Below are 24870 nucleotides of genomic sequence, written 5' to 3'. Positions count from 1 at the left end.
GGTGATTTCATGACTAGCACATTAAATTACACAACTGATATAGATGTTTGCACTGTAGGTGTAAGGTGAAAAGATCAAGAGAATTAAAGTCTCACAGAACATAAGCTATTACATTAGCTGCAGGCATGTTGACTTAACAGTGGAAATAATTGCTAATTATCATAATAAAATGTAGTTTAAGTATAATTTAGCTAGTACGTACTGTGTACTGCTGATGAAGAATAGCAATAAAGCTTGGTTTATGAAGAAACACATGCCTCCAAACTACATTTCCCATCATTCTCTGTGACAGGATGAAAGAGTTAAAATACACTTTAAAAACAAATATCTTAAACTACTTAAAAAAAAAAAAAAAAAAAAAAAAAAAAAATTAAATTAAATTAAACAAATCTTGTCCCAAAACCATTTTTTTAATATTTTAAACTAATAATATTTAATATATAACTAGAAATGTGATCATACTTATCAGTTTAAACATAGTCCTATTTTACCTATCGGATTATACAGATTACATATTTATAATACATATATATTACATATTATATTTATGTATTACACAGATTAGCAAGTCAAATTTACACTTTAAATATTACAAACTACATTTCCCATCATTCTCTTTGACAGGATGAAAGGGAAAAAAATACACATCACAAACAAATATCTATATCTATAATATCAGCGTAAAATCAACAAAACTGTCCATCTAAAACTACTTTTAAATTAAAAAAAATAAATCTTATCCCAACCTCATTTAACAAACATAGACCTACTATAAACTATTTACACAAAAAAATCTCTCTATCTATCTATCTATCTATCTATCTATCTATCTATCTATCTATCTATCTCTAGAGCCCTGCACGGGCCTTAAAAATAGGCCCTAGCCTGGCCCTTGCCCGAGATGCTCAGGCCCTAGCCTGATAGCTTATCAGAATTCTCGGCCCAAGTCCGATCCGAGCCGTCTTTTTTCCCCCTCTCCCCAAAACAGCTTATACTACTGAACTACTATACTACTATTAAAATAGTTCAGTTTTGTAAGTAATAGCAAAGTGATTATATTTAGTTTCATTTTTTTTAAAGTTAATTTAGAAAAATGTTTGAAGCATTTTTTTGTTCGTTAAATATAATTTTTTGTTTTTTAAAGTAACGATCAATCAGCCAGCGGAACACTGATGATAATCAGTTAGATCAATTTTGCCTTCTCAAATCATCACTACTTGCCTAAAATAAAATCAATATATAAAACAGTTCAGGTTTAAAACAACGTTAGTTTAAACGTTAAACCTAGATAAATGTGCGCTATTAGGCACACCTCCAATCATTTGTGTGGAGAGTGGAAGCTAAAGCCGCTTTGCAGGACATGGAGGCGTCAGTGCGATCACTTTTATTATTTCATTGGAAGCTATTTAAAATATTCTGTCATTTTTGCCCATAAAGGTAAGAGTAATACATCATTCGGAACTGTAAAGGGCCTACTTTTATTTGTATGCACTCATAATACCAACAAAACGTTGCAAACGGTGCTTTTATAAAATAAAGAAAACCAACATTATGCGCTTTCTGTGGTCTCAAAAGGAGCGCTTCACAAAAGTGAACCGAAACTCAGCAAACTAATCTGTAAAGATGCATTTCTCTCTAAAGGCACGTCCAAAGAGGAGATGGCGAGTCAGGATCGGCAACTTCATCCTTGCGACACTGACTCAGAAAACACTAGTTTATTAATAAATTTAAAAATCTCCTTGCTATTTCTCCCCGACACATTCATGGTAATAACTTGTGACGCAAACTTTAGGCTAATGTGTGCACTTGAACGCAGAACTGTTCCAGCTGTGCTGAAGGCGTGCTAGCTGCTGGTGCTGCTGACAGAGACACTAAACACCTTCCGAGCCGGTCTCGAAAGTGAAAGCGAAAGTTATGTGTTGTTTCCACCAGCTCTGAATATTTTCATCATCATAATTGGTGGATGTCTAAAATATATAAAAAACATAAAAAAAAGGAGAAGCCTAAAACAGGCCCGAAGCCCAGTCCGCATCTGAACTATGACGTGAAAACTGGCCCGAAGCCCAGCACCAGGGGCATAAATAAGTCTGGGTACGTCGGGCTCGGGCTGAAATATCTATAATATAAATAATATCTATATCTATATATATCTATATATATATATATATTAATTAATTACAATGATATTTTTTTTTAATGAAGGAGGATGAAAAAAATGAATGTGTAAGATGTAAAAAAATCTTTCAAGCTCTGAGTAAACATTTTTTTTTTTTTTTTAAACTAATCATTTTTAATTAACAACATACAAGCCAACTAGAAATGTGATCATATTTATCAGTTTAAACATTGTCCTGTTTTACATACCGAATTATACAGATCATATATTTATATTAGTTACATATTACATATTATATTTATTAATTATACAGATTAAAAAGTCACATTTATCCTTAAAACATTACAAAAAAAGCTGGCCATTACCAAAGAACGCCATGGAGAGATGCTCACAAGAAATCAAGTTTTAGGTTAATCAGAGAGAGATTCATGACTCAGTCATGGGATTTAATCCAACTCTGGACTTTCCATTATCTCAAAACAATATTACGAGAAGTCCCGCTGTCACAATAACAATCCCATTTACGTAAATGTGCTAGGTTTCTCAAAGAAGCTCTCGACAGAACTCATCCTGCATCTCCACATGTTGGTTTTTATAAAGTCTCTCTTCCAGTCTCAATGTCATCTTATTACAGTTCAGGGTCTCCGCTAACTGTCAGAGGAGCGGAGGGACTTTCCAGCGCATGGAGCGAGCACTGGAGTCCATCTGCGTGTTAGTCATCCCAGGCGGACATTTTTGGCGGGAAATAAGCGAGTGGAGGATCCTGTTCAGGAGGAAGGTCTTCACGCTGTCCTGCCAGCAAAATAAGGGATGCGGGGGAAGCTAATGGGAGCCAACCCTAACAACCAGAACCTACCTTTTGTTTTCCCTTCTGTTGGACACTCCTGTCAGATATGATACCTAAACACAGAGATGTAGGGAACCTGGAGCGATCTAGGCTGTCACGACTAGCCTGCATTCTTAAAAATAATTCTGCATTCTTTAGCAACATAAACAGTTCCAAAACAGAACCTTCAAAATCCAAAGTTCTTTATAGTAGAAAAAGGTCCTTTAGATTTTTAAAATGTTCCTCACTCTTAAAAATAAAGTTTTCAAGAGGGGAGTTTCTCATCAATGCCAGAGAACATCCATTTATGGTTCCCCAAAGAACCTTTCAGTGAACAGTTCTGAAAAGAGACCTTTTTTTAGTCTGAAGAACATTTAAACTTTTTCCACTATGAAGAACATTTTGTGGCATGGAAACGTTTCATGGATGTTAAAGGTTCTTCATGGAACCAGTAGCAATAAAAGTAGTCTACACTCTGAAATAGAAATTAATACTTCTATTTAGCAAGGATGCTTTAAATTGATCAAAAGTGATTAAAAAAGACATTTATAATGTTGGAAAAGATTTCTATTTCAGATAATTGTTCTTCTGAACTTTCATAGAAACCTGAAAAATTCTACTGAGCTGTTTTCAACATAATAATAAATGTTTTCACAGCAGCCAATCAGAATATCAGATCATGTGACTGGAGTAATGATGCTAAAAATTAAGGTTTGAAATCACAGGAATAAATTACATTTTAAAATATATTAAAATAGAAAAGTTATATAAATAATAAAAACATTTTAAATTTTTACTGTTTTAGCTGTACTTTGGATAAAATAAATGCAGGTTTGGTGAGCAAAAGATACCCATTTAAAAAAACATTACAATCTTACTGTTCAAAAACTTTTGACATGTAGGGTATTAAAGGAACTTAGAGGAAGGTTCCATGGATGCTGAAGGTTCTTGCCAATAAACAACCTTCAAATAAAAGTTAATTTAGTGTGGCATCAGTTAAAAGTTCTTTGAGGAACCCAAAATTGATCTTGATGGCATAGATGCAGAAACCTCCTTTTTTTAAACTTTTATTTTTAAGAGTGGGGGCAAACAGACCTAGAATTGGAGTATTCAAACTAATGCACAAAGCTCTTTCAACAAACGTCCTCCAACTGTTTTTCCTGTCGAACGCAGCTCAGAATGTGAGATTTGTTAGGAAACTGTTGCAGCTGGAACACTTGTTGGCAATAGTCGCCCCCAGGGAGCAGATCCCTCCGGGCACAGCCTCCACAACACACCCGCCCTTCACTCACGCAAGAGCGTACACACCGAATGCTCTTCAGTGTACTCGGCTCCTTCTCGAAAAACACACACACAGTCAGCAGCAAGAGAACAACAGGGCTGGACAAGTGTAGCAGCAGCTGCTGGTTGGGTTCAGATTACAGATAAAGACGTTTAGAGCGTCTCCTTCTCTTCTTCACATCGTCCGGCACTGATTTCCAACTACGGCCAAAAGCACATAAACCGCACTTCCTACCGGAGAGGAAACTCACGTCAGTGAGAAACTCATTCCTTGCTAGTATGATTCATCAAAGCAGAAGATAACCTCTTAAACTGGGCTGAGAGAGTATGACTCATCCTGTTCTTGGGAAGTCGCATCACTTTTGCCTTTTGTGGCTGGCAAATGAGGATCATTAGAAAGCACTAACTTGATTTATCTGGCAAAGCATACGGTATATGCAAATCTGATGGGCGGGTTAATCAAAATCTGAAAATGTGATTGGATGTTTTACACACTTCAGTGTCTGTTCACATGATTGTCGCGGCAGTCCAAGTCTGAACATGTCTGAAGGAACGGATATATGTGGGCCCAAGAGTGACAAACGTAGCTAGGCAAACCTGCCATTCGGTCTAGTCTGCTTCTCTTTTTTAGCTCATTGGCTTTGATGGTCTACACACCGTTTATGGCCTTTAGACCCAAGGCCACACAACAGGAACTGACCATCATAAAACCTATGGGTGGCCAACCTTAGAAGATCAACTTAGTTTGACTAGAACTACATGAACTCTCTCTTTGTTTTACCAGCTAAAAGCCTGAAATAATAATTCAACAGAAATCAGCACACAGCGAATATACAAAAATACCAAATGTGACTATGAGCCTGGGCTGGATGATCATGCAAGTTAAAAATAGCATTTGTTGGTCGTTAATATAAAATAGCACAAAGAAAAAAGAAACACTCCAATAATAAAATTTTGGCAAATAATTATAGTTATGGCCAATAATCAAAAATTGGCCAACATTAAATGTTATTTCTATACTATTAAACAATCTATTCAGTTTATCCTATGTCTAAATACATTTCAAAATTAAATTTTACATTAAAAATCAACCATTTAAAATGCTAACTGGGCATCAGAACCTGAAATGAAAAATTAATGCTCATTTTGGGATTTGATAAGACTACAAGACTACGGTTTTGAATTATTTTTTTAAAGATAAACCAAATAAGCATCAGATTACAACAAAAGAAAACTAACATGTAAAAACAAGGAAAATGTGCATGCAAAAAAAATTATAATAATAATAATATTAATTCACTAAACAATCAAAAAATGGTATTGATAAACTGTGCATGTCTCCCCCAAAAAAGAAATGGACTTCAGGCAGCATCTAATACATTACATAAATGTGACCCTGGACCACAAAACCAGTCTTAAATAGCATGGGTATATTTGTAGCAAAAGGAGCGATAGAGTTAACGTTAATTTTTTGTGGCATTAAACCAGATGCATTTTCATTCAGGTACCGTAGCAAGCTATAAACATGGCTCAAAAAAAAACAAATACCGTGCTAAACTAATGAGTGAAACAGCAATATAATTTGCATTTGGACACGTTGGAACAATGCATGATCAAGTTTGTTTAGCTGGCAATATCTGCTTACACATAATTGCTTAGATATGTTCAGAGCCACAGATGTGATCGTAATAGTGTTTGATAGCATTTAATCAAGTCCTGCAGGTCAGAGCTCTGAAGCCCTGACTTCCAAGAAATAATAGTTAGTTTTTGTTTAAAAGTCAGGGGAAAGTCAGTGGCGAGACATCGCTTCAACACCCTTCCAGGACTATTAGCTTGTCTAAGAGAGTAAACATTTTTAGTCTCTCTTGCATATTATCTCTTTCTACTATTCTCCAACTCCCCGATCGCATTCATTCACCAGCTCGCTCGCTTTCTTTCCCTCTGTGTTTAGCTCTAATAAATTCTACCCTTCTCCTCCAATAACTTCCTCTTACTTCCTCTCTGGCTCGGCACTCAGGAAACAATCAGAGCTGTTGAAGAGCCTCAGAGAGAGAGAGAGCTGCCGAACCGCTCGACAGACAAGAAAAATGTAAAATTACTAAGACAGAGAGTGAATTTAGGGATAAAAGGCTATTACTCGACTAAGAGCACTGAAATGACTCTTCACGTGAACAGAAGCGCCTTGTGGAAATAACCCTTGACGCATACGAGACAGCTAGACATGAATCTCCGATATATTACTGGCTCCTGATTCCCGATTTTTCGACATTATCCACCGCGGGTGACTTTCCAGGACGGCCGTCTGCTCTCAGATCTCTCCATATGGTTTACTCTAGTCCTGATTCAGTCAGCAGAGGAAAGACTGACACAAAGAGCGCCGCGCGTGCCAGAGGACTCGCTCGAACGTCTGATTCAGCACTTTCCGCGGAAAATCGTCAGGCGAATTTGTGAAGGAGTGCTCTTGCCTGACTTGGTCATTTAGTGGCTGAGGCAGGGGTTCGAGCCAAACCCCACGAAAACCGAAAAGACATGCATAAAGAGACGAACGCTCACAGGACTCTTGGGATGCCAGAGAGAAAGAGGCCCCATGTGCTGATCTCGGAGTCACACTTCTATGCCAGAAACAGAGGAAGACACAGATACAACCTACTCAAGCATATACAATGACAAAGATTGGGTGTAGAAACAATTTTCGTTCAGAAATGTCTGATTTCTGATTTCCTGATGATTAAAATTGGATTAAAACTTGGTTTAGACATTTCCAGATCAAATTTCGCAATAGCATAAAAGACAAACAACCAAAAAAGCAAAATAAATCAGTTGCATCTAAATTTTGAAAATGTATTTTTATGCAGTGTATGCATAATGCAGATGCAGTTTATTAATATGTGACCCTGGACCACAAAACCAGCCATAAGGGTCTTTTTTTATTAAGATTAATATAAATAAGTTTTCCATTGATGTATGGTTTTTCAGGATAGGACAATATTTGGCTGAGATACAACTACTTGCAAATCTGGAATCTGAGGGTGCGAAAAATCTAAATATTGAGAAAATTGTCTTTAAAGTTGTTTAAATTAAGTTCTTAGCAATGCATATTACTAATCAGAAATTACGTTTTGATACATTTATGGTAGGAAATTTCCAAAATATCTCCATGGATCATGATCATTACTTAATAGCCTAATGATTTTTGGCATAAAAGAAAAATACAATGTATTTTTGACTATTGCTACAAATATACCCGTGCTACTTACGACTGGTTTTGTGGTCCAGGGTCACGTACAATCAAAACGATACTAGATTTTTATATTTTACAAAGAAAAGTAAGTGGTGCAAAATGCAACGCTAGGGTGTTTTGGGTAATTGCTAGGTGGATATGTACTGGTCCAAGTCAAAGAGTCCCTCCTTCAACATAAATTTAGGGGAATTTTTCATGCGTTTCATCACATGCCAGGTGAAAATCTTAAGTCCGTTCCCTGACAGTAATACCACACATTTCTTTAATACGCCGCATTATATGAGAAACATCAATCTGTGCAACAAATGGTCCAAGACAAGTTATACATCAAAATTTCAAGATCATTTATTCACCATCATGTCGTTCCAGGCCTGTACGACTTACTTTCTTCTGTGGAAGACAAATTATGAGATTTTAACTCATTGGGATCCAAAAAAAATTTTTTTTACCCAGGTTTGGAACTATATTAAATTCCATTAATATGTAGGATTTGGGGTTTATTTAAATGACTAATCCTAAGTATGAGCGGTAAGTATAAGTTCATTCATAATATATTACTTGTGATAGGACAAAAATGTCAACAATGTTCACTGTAATCACAGTCTGATAGCCATCACATGAAAGAGCTTTTTAACAAAGAATGACAAACAAAAGCAACCACTAGACAGAAGGCCAAAAATAATCAACTTGCCTTCCGTTTTCCAATTCAGATCATTAGATTAGATGCAACTCAGGTGCACGTTTGCACGGAGCGTAGCTGACTGCCGCGTGAACCCCGGTGCGTTGCCACAAACAGTTGGTTTCAAGAACAACTGGAAAGTTTAGCAACTTCAGACAGACAGAAACAAAGGCTATACTGTTCTAGTCCAAAGCTCGCCCCTCCCTCGAGTCAAAAACGGCCACGGAGAGGCCAAAAAAACCTTATCTGCCAATGCCTCGCGCAGGAAATGTATGTAAACAAGTGTCCCGAGAGCGGGCATTAATTCTCAGCGCAATGTAAACACGCTTTCATAGGCCGCCTCTCCATCATAATTAATAAAGCATAGCGACACATTGTGTGTGCTTTGGCTCGCGTCTCACCGCAGGCTCCTTTGAGCGTGACGTGGAAAAGGACTTTAATTTGAAAAGGAAAAATTAAATTTTGGGGAACTGAAGACCATATAAAAATGTTTCCTTCTGCAAACATGGGGGCGGTGAGGAGGCCAAACGGCAGTGCATCGCGCAAGATGTTCTCTTTCTCTCAAATGCCTGAAAACACACACGGCTAGATATTTGTTCAGAGCTCTGTTGACAGACAGGTAAGTGGTCACCATTTGGAGAGCCACTTCTGCGGCGGGTGCTAAAAGGCCGCTTCAGTCCGCACAAATGGAAAGAGGCTCATTACGCTCTCAGCTGGGCCCTTAACACAAACCAGCTAAAGGAACTGTCAACTGGCCAGCAACATAAACACATATGGCACAAACAATCTGCTCCGATCTCTTAAGGAGGATACGCTCCGGACTTTCTGCGTTGCATCGAGAGCTGCTAGAAATGCTGTGGAGATGATTGCAAACTTCAGGACTGGTTTGGAAATGTGATTGAGAGCTCAGTGCAAAAACAAACAAATCATTAAAACTGATTTGTTAGCTTATTAAACAGTAAAGCTCTATTTAGCACGAGAGAGCAAAAGCAGACTTTTAAAATGACGTGTCTTTTCTCGGCAAAGCCTGACACTGGAGGGAGTTCAGGGTTCGTTTGTGATGTCTGAAAAAAAAAAAAAAAAAAAAAAAAAATGAGAACGGCAAATTTGCAGCTGAACAACAAATGTGGCCCATCGCGGAAGCCATAAAAGGCAATGCGCGGCATCTGTTTAAATTCACCCAAAAAAGTGTGTTTGCTTTAAACGTGTTGCCTTCAAAGCAGTCGGGGGAAACGTACAATTGTGTGTAAACGAATACAGAAAATCACCTCGATGGAAAAACATGCATTTGTGCAATCATTAAATTGTATTGCGTGTGCTTTCAGCATTAAATAATCCATGCTATGTGATTTGCATAAATGCTGGCCACTGAAAATTGCATTAGGGACAGCTAACACTTAAACTAGATGGTTTGAGCTCAAATATTTACAAGAGGAATATTTTTTTCTCAAAAGATATTTCCGTACCGCAGTGGCTTACAGTAAAGTGCGCATATCATGTAAGTGGCAAATACCAGGACAGGTTGCCTGGAGTGCATGTCACAAGCTAAACTAGACTAAACGTCCTGTAACAGACTTAGTTAAGAAGCCGTGACATTAAGTAATGTGAAACCAAGTCTTGTTAAACAGATAATGGGGAAACATCTCGATAAATGTTTTGGACTCACGAGCAAGAAAAAGATTTGAATGTAAACACAAAACTGGAGAAAACAAACTGGAACACAATTTAGTTACTTCCACTGCTGACTAAACAAAAAGCCGCCACAACATCTGGTCCACATACTGTCACTTTAAGGAGATACAGCAGACACTACATTAAAGAATTTCACCTACCAACAATCACTTCTAAACACAACCTGACCTATATCCAGCTATATTTTGAACTTTTTAAGAAGCCCAACCTTTCTAAAAGGAGGAAAAACATAAGGCAACCTAATCAAGCAGCAGAACTTGAAGAGGCAGTTTGGGCTGAACTGACTAAGTCCAACCTGAACTGCAGCATTTCTGCTTAACGAAACCTGTCCATTAATAGTAACTCAGAGGAACAATAAAAATGTGGAGAGCATCGTTAAACACACTTACATATGTGTAGGGTGAACTAAAAACAAATTTACATACTCATGTGGAGGGCAAAACTCAAAATATTTGAGTCTCACCCACTCACCCTGAAAAAGAAAATAACTGTAAATGCAAATCAATACACAGATGAGACGGAAATGTGTGATAAGATTTGTTAACCCTCTTGTTGTCCTAAGAAACTGCATCCTCTTGTAATCAAACTTGTGTCACATAAAAAAAAATTATTAAACACATGAGGGCCTAAAGACTCTCTAAAGACAATGTGTTTAATTTGCTAGCAAAGTATATGATGCAAAAATATACATGTATATATATTTTATAAAATATTTTTTATTTTTTTAGATTTACAGAAACTATTTAAAGCCGTACAACTTATTAAAAGGCCATGATATGATTGGTTTGTCTACAAATTTGACCATAAAGACTACAGACCATGATAAATTGTTTTTTTTTTTTTTTTTAAAACAACTGTACACAAAACTGTAAACTGCTTCTAATTTTTAATTAGATATGGTTGTCAATGTCACAAAGCTGGGATAGGACCCCAAAAATGGTCAAAAATATCTTTAAACCATAAAAGGGTTAATATCGAAACGCTCTTTCTGAGGAAAGATAGCTGTTTGGGCGGGAAGATCACTCAACGTCACTGCTTTACCTGAGGAAAACTGATCGTTTTTATCGGCGAGATAGTTTAATATTAATAATAATAATAATCACAACAGTATAACCAATAGTAAACAGACTTTAAGATAAAATTCCATACCAAAATATAGAAAATACTGAATTCGGTTTTGATAAACCAGCCTGGACGGTACATGGAAAAGCGCCTGAAGGCAAATATTAAAGTTTCCACAGAAATCAGTTATCATGTTAACAAGTTTCATAATAAATTATGTTTTTACAGTATTTATATAGGTTACTGATTCAACACTATACGTTTTTTTTTTTACATTAGTAGCGTAATTTGTTTTCACTTTGGACGTTGGGTAAATGAAAAACAACTTTTAACGTGTAAATTTCTTTCATTTTAAACTCAAGTCACTAATAAGCTCGGTAAATATTAAATCTAGTAAACGTTTTGAGGCTGTCAAGTGAAACAAACATAGTCCCACTTACCTGATAACGTAGAAAAAGGAGTGAACGATCTCTCCAAACACTTCTGTCGTTTCTCTCTGACAATTCTGTGGAACAACAAAACCTCTTTCCTTATTTTCAATCACATGTTTTTGGGAAATCCTGCTCTGAGAGTAAATAAGAGCCTCTGCAGACGAGCATGACATTTTCGCCTCAACTTCTACGTGCAACAATGGAAGCGTTAGTTGGAATAATGTTTCTAACTTAAAAGTCTAATTCAAAGGCAAAAAGTTGACGGCTACCGCACTAAAACCGACTTCCTCGCTCTCACACACGCACAATTACAGCATATCCACACGGAATTCTGTCCCTCATCCCACCCAACGCAGGGAGTTCCGAGGAAAAATGCAAAATATGACAAAGATCTGAAAACTTCGCTAGAGCGGCATGAAAAACGCGATCAGACAAAGGGAACGAGTGAATCTAAAACTCACCTTTATTGGGAAACACCTCTACCGATAGCACTGGACGAGGTTAATTTCTTTAAAGTTATATTTATCTTGGTGCTCTATTGTTTTCAGTAATATTTCTCCCGGTTTGACAGTAAAGGTGGAATGCGAAGTATGGGTTTGGTATGAAATTCACGCACTTCAGTGGAAAACGAAGGAGGGAAAAAAAGTTTAAGGAGGGGCCACCACTGCGCGTCAATCAACACTGCGGGGGGCGGAGACTTGTCCAAACGCCCGCCCACTTTGGGCCGCAGAGAAGAAAAGAGGAAAGCTGTGCTTTGGCTACTGTACGTCGAGTTATAAATACCAAGTTTAGATTAAGTTATTACATTTTTCAAGTATTAACAAGTATTGATTGTTTATTTAATGTAACATGCAAAAATGATCTTATACAATAAATATACAATGTTTCTTTTCTATTGCATATTTTTGTGAATATTCAAACAATTAATTTGTGCATTAACGTTCATCAAAGAACTAATTAAACCAGTAACATTTACATGTTTAGTTAAATAATAACTTTTAATTAATAGTCTTTTGGTTTTTTGATTATAAAAGATATTTATTTTGAAATGTATATTTTAAAATTTAGGCTCACAGTATTTTATTTTAACATATTTAAAATAGACAACAGTGAGCCGCTCACTGTTGTCTATTTTAAATATGTTAAAATAAAATACTGTATGTAAAATATGCTTATTAAAATAAGTACTTAAAAATAAAATAATATTTAAAAATCATTAAACTGAAAACACAAAGTAATGTAGTTTTAAAAAGTTTAGACATGGAATATGTAATAAAATCTGCCAATTTGAATAGTTAAAATAAAACGTAAAATATGCTAATGAACACAAATACTTAAAAATAAAATAATAAAATAAATACTCATTAAACTGAAAATACAAACTAATGTAGTTTTAAAAAGTTTAGACATGGAATATGTAATAAAAGCTGCCAATATATTAGTTAAAATAAAATATGTAAAATATGCTCATTAAAATAAGTACTTAAAAATAAAATAAAATAATAAAACAAAATACTCATTAAACTGAAAATACAAACTAGTGTAGTTTAAATTTTTTTTAGACATGGGATATTTAATAAAAGCTGCCAATTTAAATAGTTAAAATAAAATATGTAAAATATGTTCATTAGAATAGGTACTTAAAAATAAAATAAAATAATAAAACAGATACTCATTAAACTGAAAATACAAACCAATGTAGTTTTAAAAAGTTTAGACATGTGATATTTAATAAAATCTGCCAATGTAAATAGTTATAATGAAATATTTAAAATATGCTAATTAAAATAAGTAGTTTTTTAGCCAGTGGAAATTAAAAACTAACATGGTTAAAAAATTTTAGACAAAAAACTTTTTCAGTACTAGGCTTAATGTTACTTCTTTTTAAAAATATAATAATTGAAAACATCTAGATAACTCATTAAATGAGCTTATCACTGTCTGTAAAACCAAGTGATATTTGCAGGTCAAATACTGCATGGTTCTCAGACCCTTAGAAGGCCATCATCATCATCCTCTTCATCGTCCAGGAATTCTAATAGAATCCATTCAACATTCCAGAGCGATGAGTGTGAACAGTGAAACCTCTTCACCACAACCACCGTCTCAGGGGAGCACAACAGTCAAACTCAGTGATGTAATACGCTGGAAGCGTGCCTAAGATTATAATGCATGTATGCTGCTTTAACATACGTCTCTACAGGCGCAGAGCTCCGTCTGTAGGCCAAACCTGAAACGTGTGAGTGCAGCTCAGAGTAAAGATTAGCGAAGTAAAGTTAAAATATTACAAAGGTGACAAAAAGCTACAGGGACAAGATGAGGAAGTAGTTGAAACTATCACAGCAAGTCTGCGTGTTCTAAGACATACAAGTTTGGACAACCAACCCAGCAGGCTGTGACAGATCGTCTAGTCTGGCCTGAGGCTTCAAGAGAGATCCCCAGTGTAATATCACTACTACAGCAGAGCTAAAGTGATAAAATAGAGACTTTAATTCTGCTACACATGTATTTTTTTACCTTACAAGATTTAGGAATGCATTTAAAGTCATTATAAATAAGCATTCACAACTCTTTAAATTAATGTTAAAGCACTAAATTAATGTTAAAGCCTAAGGCATTGTCTAAATAGCTGTTTGGCAATTGGTTAACATCAGTTTTTAATGTTAAAGCTGCTTTGGTGGCATAAAGTGAAAAGGAAAGTTATTTCAAAGAGACAAAAAAGCATTTAAAAAAATGTGCAAATGAAACATGCACAAAAATACCAGAAACATACAAGTTCATTTTTATCTCATAATCTATTAAAAATCTTTCACACTTCAATCAAACACTCTTAAAAGCAAAGCCTTTTTTTTTTTTTTTTTTTTTTACAAACACCTTTATTTCATTTTAAAGTATTGCATTTTCCTTCCTACATTTACATTCACATTAAGTAAAAACAGAAGAACTAATGTCTAATTACTTTTGTCGACATGCATTAAGACAGTTACACAAATAATCATAAACTACAATGACATATACAAGGCAAAACAAAACAATTAAACACCAAGCACTGGGTGTTAGCATCTGTATCAGATGACAGTATGCATTATCCCTGTAATGACACTTATTATTCCAGATCATCTTTGCTTGAGTAAGCAAGAAATTGCATGAGTGGTTGAGATGTTTGACATACTCCAAGCATCAGTCAATGATATTGCATGTGTAAAAATATTACATTTACTATCAGCTTTGATAAACCTGGACCTTGCTTTAATCTTGGGCTTTCGGCACACTTGCACAGACAACTTCTTTCTTGCTTGCTCTCAGATAAGCATTCTCACACAGTTACACACACAAAACACAGCACTTAATTAATTAATTATTTTTAAAGGAATAGTTCAGCCAAAAATGAGAAATTTTCTAAAAAATGCACTCAACCTCAGGTTATCCAAGATGTAGATGAGTTTGTTTGTTTATCAAAACACATTTGGAGAAATGTAGCATTACATCACTTGCTCACCAATAAATCCTCTTCAGTGAATGGGTGCCATCAGAATGAGAGTCCAAACAGCTGTTAAAAAAACATCACAATATTCCACAAGTAATTCACACCAGTCCAGTCCATTCGTTAACATCTTGTAAAGCCAATGCTGCATGTTTGTAAGAAACAAATCCATTATTAAGACTTTTTTTTTTTTTTAACTTCAACCGTTGTTTCTGGCCAAAACACGAGTCCATAATTTTCAACTCTGGGTGAACTGTTCCTATAAACAAGTGTTTTTTCTATTTATGTTATTAGGTTATATAACACTGTTTTTAACCCGTTTTACTAAAATGTGAAGCAGACGATGTGAAAATACATTTTTCCTACTTTTATTGTATACATAACCTAAAAATACAACACAATCCATCATTTCTTTTTCCCTTTTCAAACACATTCCATGTCTAACATGACCTCCTCACCACCAGGGGTCATTTACATCTTTCAAACTCTCAAATCTCAATGCACTTCCCCCCCTTCTCAGTACACCCATTGTACAACCATTACTTGATTTTAGCCCAAGCGGATATCACCAGCAGATCTCTCTATGGCATGTAAAATCATGCAACCCCACAAGCAATGGTGGCTTTATACAGATTTATGGGTTTTGGTCTTGAGCTGATGCTGAGTGAGAACGTTTCCCATTTGCTGCATGTGACAAAATCATAGAAAACACCAGCGGGATGTCTTTATGCTTTTACTCGCAGGCGATTTTGCCATCAAAGCTGGAGAGAGCGATGGCAAAGGCTTGTACGGCACACAGAGGATACCTGTAGTCCAAAGTGAAGGCATCGTCTGCTACTCTCCCAAACTGCATCACAATGTAGTCCTCTGAAATGTAGCACAAGAAAGGGTCATACTAACATTAGTATACTATTACTACATATTTTACAGCATCATGCTGTTCAGAGCAATGCATATTAGACACTTAATACTTTTGCATTGAAATAGTGAAACAGTATGCAAACGGCATGCAAAATGGAACAATAACAGTTTAAAATAATGGTTTGCTACACTTGAGCATTTTTGCATGTTTAATTCAGTGTGTTGCATTTTCAAATATAATTACTTTGCATTTTTAATCCATTTTTGGGATACAATTTTTGGGATACAATACAATGCATTAACAAGTTTGGCAGACTTTTATTCAATATGACTTACAGAGCATTTAAAAGTATACAGGTGTTGTTAATAGTTATTGTTAACTAAAACTATCAAATATTGCCATCATTAATTAAATTAAAGCTAATATACCAAATTATCAATATTAGAATGTTATTTTAAAAAAATGTAACTTTAAAAAAATGGACTGGTATAAAAGTTTAAGTACTAAAATTATTAAAAATAAAATAAAAATAATACAAAAGCATAATAGAAATAGGGCTATCGAACGATTAATCGCGATGAATCGCATCCAAAATAAAAGTTTATGTTTATATGTGCGTTTACTCTGTATATTAATTATATACATATAAATACACAAATATTTTTCCTTAATATATACCTATATGTGTGTGTATTTATATATACATAATAAATATACACAGTACACACACACATATAGTATGTAAACACAAATTTTTATTTTGGATGTGATTAATCGCGATTAATCGTTTAACCGCCCTAAATAGAAATACAAAAATTTTTAAATGAAAGCACACTAAATTACTGTAAGTAACATTAAAATAAACCGTAAATCATAATAGCTAATTAAATAAATATTAATAAATACTATATAATGGTGTATAATAATAATACTAAAATGATCTGGTTGTGTACTTCATTTTATCAATTGTAGTTCTTTAGTCATTTCATGCAAACAGACAATTTGCATAATGCAAAACAAGTAAATTCGAGTTTGCTTTTTCAAACATACAGAGATATAGTCGAGTTACTTACGGTCTTTGTTATGCACAATCTGGAAATTTTTGATGGATGCCTGTGTGACTCTGCCGTTGAAGTTTAAGACGTGTGACGCCGTCTCTTCATTCCACACTGGCGTCTTATTGCGCAGCTCTATCAAGTTTTCCATATTTCTGTTTTGATGTCTAATGAGGAGGCCATCATTGTCCTGTTGGGAAGCAGCATATTCAGATATCATTTTAACAAAAAAAATAAATAAAAAGCCAATAAATTTAATTTAAATTAATAAATAAAAAAAATATTTATAATTGAATAAATAATAATCAAAAATTTGTGTTTTACTTACACTACGTGGTCGTATGGGGACACGTTCTCCATCTTTGTTCATGCCAGGGATAATTACAACCATTCGCCTTGGTCCTTTCATGCCCAAAACATTTGTTTCCTAAAGCCACAATGCAAATTAATGTTATAAAAATATAGCATGCATTGATTAACTGATTAGTGCTACAATCAAAACTACAGTATTAAGTGTATATTGCCTTACATAGATAATTGCTGCTAATTCCTGCCGTGCGTTAGACATGTCCGGCAGAGCTCTGTCCGGATGCAGTGCATTATCAAACACCGTGAACTTAGTTCCCATCAGATTTGACCTGAAATATACATGCATATGTAAATCAAACACAATGTGTTATAGACCTGTGAACGAGTCCAAAAGGAGCAGCTATAATGATAATGGTAAGAACACCCACTTACCTCAGCTTTCCAACAAAGTTTTCTCCTCCTCTGGAGAGGTCAGTTGGGTCTATGGAGATCAAGTAGTTTGAAGTTGTGCTTTTTTTCCTCTTCCTTCCCGCTAACAAAAACACCTGGATGCAAGATGGGCATCAACATTAAAATGATTACAGACTGAAAAGCTAAATTTAGTGAGATATTGGACCATTTTTGACATTTGAGAATGAGATTTAATGAAATTAATACTTTTATTCACCAAGGATGCATTGAATTAATCAAATGTGAAAGTAAAGGTATTTATAATGTTACAAAAGATTTCCGTTTAACTAAATGCCGTTCTTTTGAATTTTTTATTGATTGAAGAATCCTGGAAAATAAAACAGCATAGTTTCCACAACAATATGAAGCAGCACAACTGTTTTCAAAACTAATAATAATCAGAAATATTAGAATCATATTAGAATGATTTCTGAAGGATCATGTGATAATGAAGACTGAAGTAATGATGCTGAGTATTCAGCTTTGATTCTCAGAAATAAATTACATTATAACATACATTCACATAAAAGCCAGTTATTTTGAATTCTAAAACTATTTCACAATATTACTATTTTTCCTGTATTTTTGATCAAATAAATGCAGCCTTGGTGAATATAAGAGTCTGATATACAACCTGGACTATATGGATAAGTACAAATGTTTCAGTACTTTCTTTTCGTTGTCCAGGTGCAGGTAGTATGTCGGGTAAAGGCCTCGGTCCATCCCTCTCTTGTCACGGGTCACTTTGCACTTTACCATGACGCCTTGCTGTGCAGGTTGAAGAACGAACTCCTCCAGATTGTCAAACTCGATGGGAGGAGAAGGTGCTCGTTCCTCCTTCACAGGAAAAAGACCCAAAAACCACATGTACACTCTTGTTACTAGAGAAAAATCATCATAAATGAATACTGGAATGAGAATCATGTGGAATATAATGAATTCACCTTTTTGCCTTTTTTCCCTTTGCCCTTTTTCTTCTTCTGTGTCACTTCTGAATCAGAGTCTTCAGTCTCTTCTGCTTTAGCAGGACCTGAGGATGAGAAACAATCAAATTAAACATGGAAAAAGCCATGTGCTGTCATTTTATGGAAACAAATCAGTTCAGAAATAGATAATAACAATAAAGATTTAATTTTCTCACACTAAGGCATGGTATAACCCTCCATATGGTCCCTTAACTTAATTTTATTGCTATTCAGAAAAAAAAATGCAACATAAGCAATGCAGGTGCTATTTTATGTATTTGTTTGTTTGTTTATCAATCTATTTATATATGTATTTATTTATTTACTTACTTACTCACTCACTGGATGAACTGTTTATAATGCTATAACTGTGTATACAAAAACTCAATCCATAAGAAATAAAGTAGCATAAAAGATTTATTTTTATGTCAGAATAAATAAAACTGCATATACCCTAATGGTTTAAAATGGACCAGAACTTACTTTTGGTCTTTTTTGTCTTTTTGTCCTTGTCTTTTTCTTTGTCTCCTCCTGTCTGAAACATGGACGCTGGGTTTGAGCTGCTCTTCTTCTTCGTCTTGCTGGTTTTGGTTTCTGGTTCGCTCTCATCTTCACTCTCAGATTTGGCAGCTGGATCACGCCACATTTGCAAACGCATGTATTATTCTGAATCATCAAACAGATATTCATATAGAAGAGCACTCAAAACATTACCTTTCTTTTTACTCTTGGTTTCAGGCTTGTCTCCGTTTATCTGAAACATAGAGGCTGGTTCCTTCTTCTTCGCTTTAGATTTTCCTTTACTGTCTGCGTCTTCTTTGACGTCTTCATGTTCAAAGAAAGCAAACATAAATAAACCAAGTTACTGAAACTAACATTGTATCCCATAAGAGATGTTTAAAGTAGTTTGAAGTTCTTGTGAACAAAGGACACCTTTTGATTTTGACTTTTTGTCTTTTTCCTTCTCTTTGTCTTTTCCTTCAGAACTGTCTTTTGAAGTCTTTTTCTTTGTCTTTTTCTGAGGAGTGGTCTCTTCATCATCCTCCTCATCATCATCATCATCTTCTGTAGAACCTATTTGCAATAAAGACATATAAGAGCTCAGGTATAAAAAAAAAAAAAAAGGTAACAGTTTATTTTCTGGTTTCTTAAAGGAACACTCCACTTTTTAAAAAATAGGCTAATTTTCCAACTCCCCTAGAGTTAAACAGTTGAGTTTTACCATTTTCGAATCTACTCAGCCGATCTCTGGGCCTGGCGGAAGCACTTTTAGCGCCTGAAAATAGTCTCCCTGTGCAAGCAGGTGGTCACGTTGGGTATGTTGACGAAAGTTAGCCCATTTTCAGCCACTGCGTTATATCACTGCGCCTGCTGCACCCATGATACGGCAGTTCCTTGAGAGTACACTGGAATGAGAGTATAGTTCCTAGCCATATCGGTCTAGAAAATCACAACTTTTTATTTTCCGTCAGTCTTAGTACACGATGTAACTACAGAAGAGTCAAGTTTAAAATTTTTTAATTTAAAAATAATGAAACTCTTTGGTCATTTTTGTGCGAGATGCTAACTGTCTAATCAGATTTAATGATCTTACGCTAAGCTATGCTAAAAATGCTACCGCCAGACCCGGAGATCGGCTGAATGGATTCGAAAACGGTAAAACCCAACTGTTGAATTTTAGGGGGAGTTGGTAAATGAGCCTATTTTTTAAAAAAAGTGGAGTGTTCCTTTAACTAGTTAGCCATTTATTAGTACTAATTAAAGTACAAAACAAAGATTCACATATTATGTACTCACCCCCTTGTCATCCAAGATGTTCATGTCTTTCTTTCTTCAGTTGTAGAGAAATTATGTTTTTTGAGGAAAACATTTCAGCATTTTTTCTCCATATAATGGACTGATATGGTGCCCCGATTTTGAACTTCCAAAATGTAGTTTAAATGCGGCTTCAAACGATCCCAAATGCGGTTGTAAATGAGTTCAGCTGAGGAAGAAGGGTCTTATCTAGAGAAATTATCAGTTATTTTCTTAAAAAATAATACAATTTATATACTTTTTAATGTCAAATGCTCGTCTTGTCTTACTCTGCCTGACCTCTGTTTTTTTCTGGTTCATGTCAGTTCGTGTATGTCGAAAAACTCCCATCTCATGTTCTCCCTTAACTTCAAAATCATCCTATATCGCCGTTTTACCTTTTTTGTTAAGGGTGTTTGATCTTCTTTGCATGTTCACTTTGCAAAGACTGGGTCGGTACTTCTGCAGCGATGTAGGATGATTTTGAAATGATTTTTGAACTTGAGGGAGAAAATACGATTGGAGGTTTTTAACATACCCTAACTGTCTTGAGTCAAAATACACAGAGTTCAGGGAGAGAAAGGCAAGACGAGCATTTAAGATTAAAAAGTATTTTAATTTTAATTGTATTTTTTTCATGAAAATAACTGATAATTTCTCTAGATAAGACCCTTCTTCCTCGGCTGGGATCGTTTACAACCGCATTTGGGATCATTTGAAGACGCATTTAAACTGCATTTTGGAAGATCAAAATCGGGGCACCATATCAGTCCATTATATGGTGAAAAAATTCTGAAATGTTTTCCTCCAAAAGTTATTTCTTTACGACTGAAGAAAGAAAGACATGAACATCTTGGATGACAAGGTGGTGAGTACATTATATGTGAATCTTTGTTTTAAAAGTAGACTTCTCCTTTAAGCACATATTAATACCTTATTCTACATGACCTTGTTATTCAACCCCAATCTTACCCAATACCTAAACTTAACAACTACCTTACTAACTATTAATAAGCAGCAAATTAGGAATTTATCCAGGGAAAAAACATAGTTAATAGTGAATAAGTGTTCCCTATTCTGAAGTGTTACCGCAAATTCCTTTTTTTCTCATTAAAAAAAATTTGAAAAAATTTTATGTTTCAAACTGAGCTCAAAATATTAAAATCTGCTATCAAAATTAAGAGATTTTCAAATATTTCACATCAAATATTCCCAAGATCTGAGCACATTTATTTTTATAGCTATATGTCAGTTATTGTCTCATTTGTGTGTAATTGTTTCATCAATTTTCGAAGAAACTTTAAAAATTGAACTGTATTTATTAAAATTCAAATTCAAATTAGTCAGTGTTTTTTTTTTTTTTTTAATTAAAACAGGTCAGTGTTTTTACAAGGCCAGTTTTGTTACTGTTAAATAAAATTAATTTTCAGTAACTGAAAAACAAGAAATGAAATAAACTATAAATATTACATGAAAAACTGAAACTTGTTTTCAGAAACTGCACTGAAATTTGTCAAATGAAAATATAAAAGTAAAATCTAATTTAAAATATAATACACAATATAAACAAATTATAACAAATATAAATGACCCTAACATGTCACTAAAAGTGCATAAAAGTCACTAAAATAACACTGGGTCACTTACTCTTTTTCTTCTTTGGAGCACTTTTTGCTTTCTTTTTTATTTCCTTCTCCTTCTCTGTTGATTCTTTCTCCTTCTCCAGTTTCTTCTTCTTCACCTTCTCTCCATCTGTGAGGGAGGTTTGTGAGAGTTGTGTAAAGGTGCATGTAAACAGACTGATGTAACATCAAGACATGAACTCTCTGTCGTACTCTGAGTGGCCGGGCTGTTCTCGGCCGACAGATCGCCGCCGCTCTTCTTGCTCTTGGTCTTTTTGGGTTTGTCTTCGGTCCCGTTGGTCTCTGCCAGAGTCGACTCGGGCTTCTTCTTCTTGGGCTTCTGCGATATCCTGATGTGTGGTTACAAAATAACATTATTGTAACAGACATGTTGGACAGTGGCTATTAAAAGCAATCCAAGTTGGAAAGTTAGATTACTCACCAGTAAGCATGCAAATGAAAGCAATAAACAAAAAGAAGAATATATTTGAATATAACTTAAGTGATTCAAAAGCATCTTGTGCATCCTAATGCACACTTTTAATTGATTCATGTTCATGCATACGACTTATGCCTTGTTCTCTGAGCAATTTATCTACAAAATAGTCATATTTTAGTTTGAAACGCTCTCACCAATCAGTCTGATGTGGAGAATGTTATACATAAAAGATATTTAAGGCTATTATGTACAGGAACATATAAAAATATATATTTTTTAAAAATGCAAAGGAAAAATCTGAAGCACAAAACTGCAAACAAATGCATGTAAAATTGCATCCAAAAAAATATTATGTATAAATTCTTCGGATTTAAAGATTATTAGTGGGTTTTTTTTTTGTTTTTTGTTTTTTCATTTTTATGTACATTTATTTCATTCGTTATTTATATATTATCATTTTACATTTTTATTTTTGCTTTGCAAAGTTTTTTTATTTATTCATTTTAATTAATTAATTAATTTATTTATTTTTTATTAGTAGTTTTAAATTTGTATTTACATTTATTTCATCGTTATTTATATATTATTAATTGTATTAATATATTTTTGCATTCGCAAAGTTTGCAATTGAAGTTTGAAGTTTTAGATAACATAATTAACCTTAATATTTATATAATTAACACTGATATTTGTTCATTTTGATGCATATGACCCCATCATCTCTAGATCTATTGATATACCAGCAGTGATCTGATGCATAACCACATTATGCAACTTGTCTTGTTTGTAAGTGATTAAGCTTCTGGGGTCAGTCATGGAAAAGCACCACATCTATCCATTATTTTTCTTTGTGGACTGTATTTTACAAATATGAGTATGTTAAACCTTTCTACTTATCTTTTAACCTTCATATATATGGCCTAAAACCCATTGTGAGGTCCTGTACTGACTGTCTGTGAGTCTGAATGTGTGTGTAAGAGTGTGTAAGTGTGTGATCCACTTAAGACGCAGCCAGAACAAGGCTATTAATACCATCACCTCAGTCAATCCCTGTCATGAGGTATGGAGGAAAACCAAAGCCCTAATTCAACCATGTTTCCATCAAACAAACAAGAAAAGATATACATTTGCCAAAGGTAGTTTTAAAATAAGGCTTAAAAAATAATGTTAAAAATATTTATTTTTATTTATTTATTCATTAATTAATTCACATATTTATTCATTATGTTTTTTAAATTTTTATTTACATTTATTTAATTTGTTATTAAAATATTTATTTTGTTTATATATTGTTAATTTTATTGCATCATTTATTTATTTATTTATTTATTTTTTTTTTACATTGTCTGTTTGATTGGTTATTCTTTTTAAAATCGACATTTATTTATTACTGGATTTTAATTTTATTTATATTATTCTTATTCTTTATTTATATATGATTAATTTAATTTAAATATTGTTAATTTTGTTTAATTGTTTATTCATTTATTTTTATTTACTGTTTGCTCGTTTGTTTTTGATTTGATTTTTCTTTATTTTATTGCTTAATTTGTTTATTGTTTGTGTTCTCTAAATGAACTCAGATTGTGTTTGTAGGTCATCTTTTATACTTTAAATAAAATATATTTCCATATATAATTCCATTAATTCTAGTATAATTTCAAAATTATCTGTCAAGCTCTAAACACTTATTTTATGAGCTAAATACATCATAAAACATTCTTAATTATAAAGACTATATTACCCTGCAATAACTAATATTTCATACTACTTATTTTAGTAATACTAGTATTCCTACTAGCTATTTTAGTTTATGCAAATATAAAACTTAAATATTCTGCATTTCTCATCACAAGCAACAGAATAAAGTGATAACTTCTAGTGAAATTCATGGCTGGAAGTGTTTGATTCAGTCATTTAAACGTGTCTGTGAACAAGCTTTGCAATTATTCACTACAATATCACTAAACTTTCCTGTAGAACTAGAAGTGAGCTCACTTTAACTCACTAATTAGACAAATGACATCAACCAACAAGCTAATGACAATTTTTTTTTATGTAATTATCGATGTTAAATATATTAAGTAGCATTAAGTCATTTCTGATGACAGATCAAATTTAAAACGAAATGATTCAATCTCTTAATGTCCTTCAATGAATCAACATTTAGATCAACAGGTATTTGGATGATAGTAATATTAACAGCCATAACATGCTGTATGTAATCAATCAGGTAAAACAAACTCACCTTTTCGGCAGACATGTCTTTTATCTTGAAACTGTGTCCAATAAAGTTGAACAAATACAAGCGAGGCCTCACTGTGGCGATGCTAAGCTAGTAATGAGAAAGTGTGGAGCTTTACTCAATGAACCTCCATCAGCAGAAAGTTGCTAAGCGGATTTATCCACTGACCCATCTGTCAGTCTGTCACACCTCGAGCGGACACCACGGGACTGACACGGGAATTATCAGCACACTGAAGAAGAAAAAATACGATAGATGGGTAATTGACAAACGGATGCCAAAATAAAAATTTCAGGCAAAACTTGAAACATTTTATG

At 34.1% G+C, this 24870-nt stretch overlaps 2 protein-coding genes across 10 annotated transcripts in view; both read right to left on the bottom strand.

Moving 5' to 3' along the window:
- The window catches only part of tead3b (TEA domain family member 3 b), a 38257-nt gene extending 26302 nt beyond the window's left edge, over positions 1 to 11955 (bottom strand). For 7 of the 8 annotated variants that reach the window (XM_051112592.1, XM_051112595.1, XM_051112599.1 and 4 more), the window contains exons 1-2: positions 11790 to 11955; positions 11338 to 11402 (exon numbers count right to left, since the gene is read on the bottom strand). The gene's annotated coding sequence lies outside the window, so the exon portion shown is untranslated. The remainder of the gene's footprint in view (positions 1 to 11337; positions 11403 to 11789) is intronic. The other variant, XM_051112594.1, reaches the window with a different exon arrangement.
- A 2253-nt stretch (positions 11956 to 14208) lies between these two features.
- LOC127166905 (tubby-related protein 1-like) lies at positions 14209 to 24668 on the bottom strand. 2 transcript variants are annotated; one of them, XM_051112587.1, is made up of 13 exons: positions 24557 to 24668; positions 22083 to 22209; positions 21895 to 21999; positions 19387 to 19527; positions 19168 to 19278; positions 18937 to 19083; positions 18433 to 18518; positions 18158 to 18325; positions 17471 to 17583; positions 17259 to 17367; positions 17058 to 17156; positions 16748 to 16919; positions 14209 to 15679 (listed from the first exon to the last, which is right to left on the bottom strand). In XM_051112587.1, the coding sequence occupies exons 1-13, from the start codon at positions 24569 to 24571 to the stop codon at positions 15546 to 15548; spliced, it is 1527 nt and encodes a 508-aa protein (XP_050968544.1). In that variant the 5' UTR covers positions 24572 to 24668; the 3' UTR covers positions 14209 to 15545. The 2 variants fall into 2 exon arrangements, with proteins under 2 accessions (XP_050968544.1, XP_050968545.1); XM_051112588.1 differs by having other exon boundaries at positions 22083 to 22206; positions 24557 to 24622.
- Between the last annotated feature and the right edge of the window lie 202 nt (positions 24669 to 24870).

The sequence above is a fragment of the Labeo rohita genome, chromosome 6 (genome assembly GCF_022985175.1).
Source record: "Labeo rohita strain BAU-BD-2019 chromosome 6, IGBB_LRoh.1.0, whole genome shotgun sequence".
In the NCBI taxonomy this organism is placed as follows: domain Eukaryota; kingdom Metazoa; phylum Chordata; class Actinopteri; order Cypriniformes; family Cyprinidae; genus Labeo; species Labeo rohita.
This window is presented reverse-complemented; position numbering and strand designations above follow the sequence as displayed.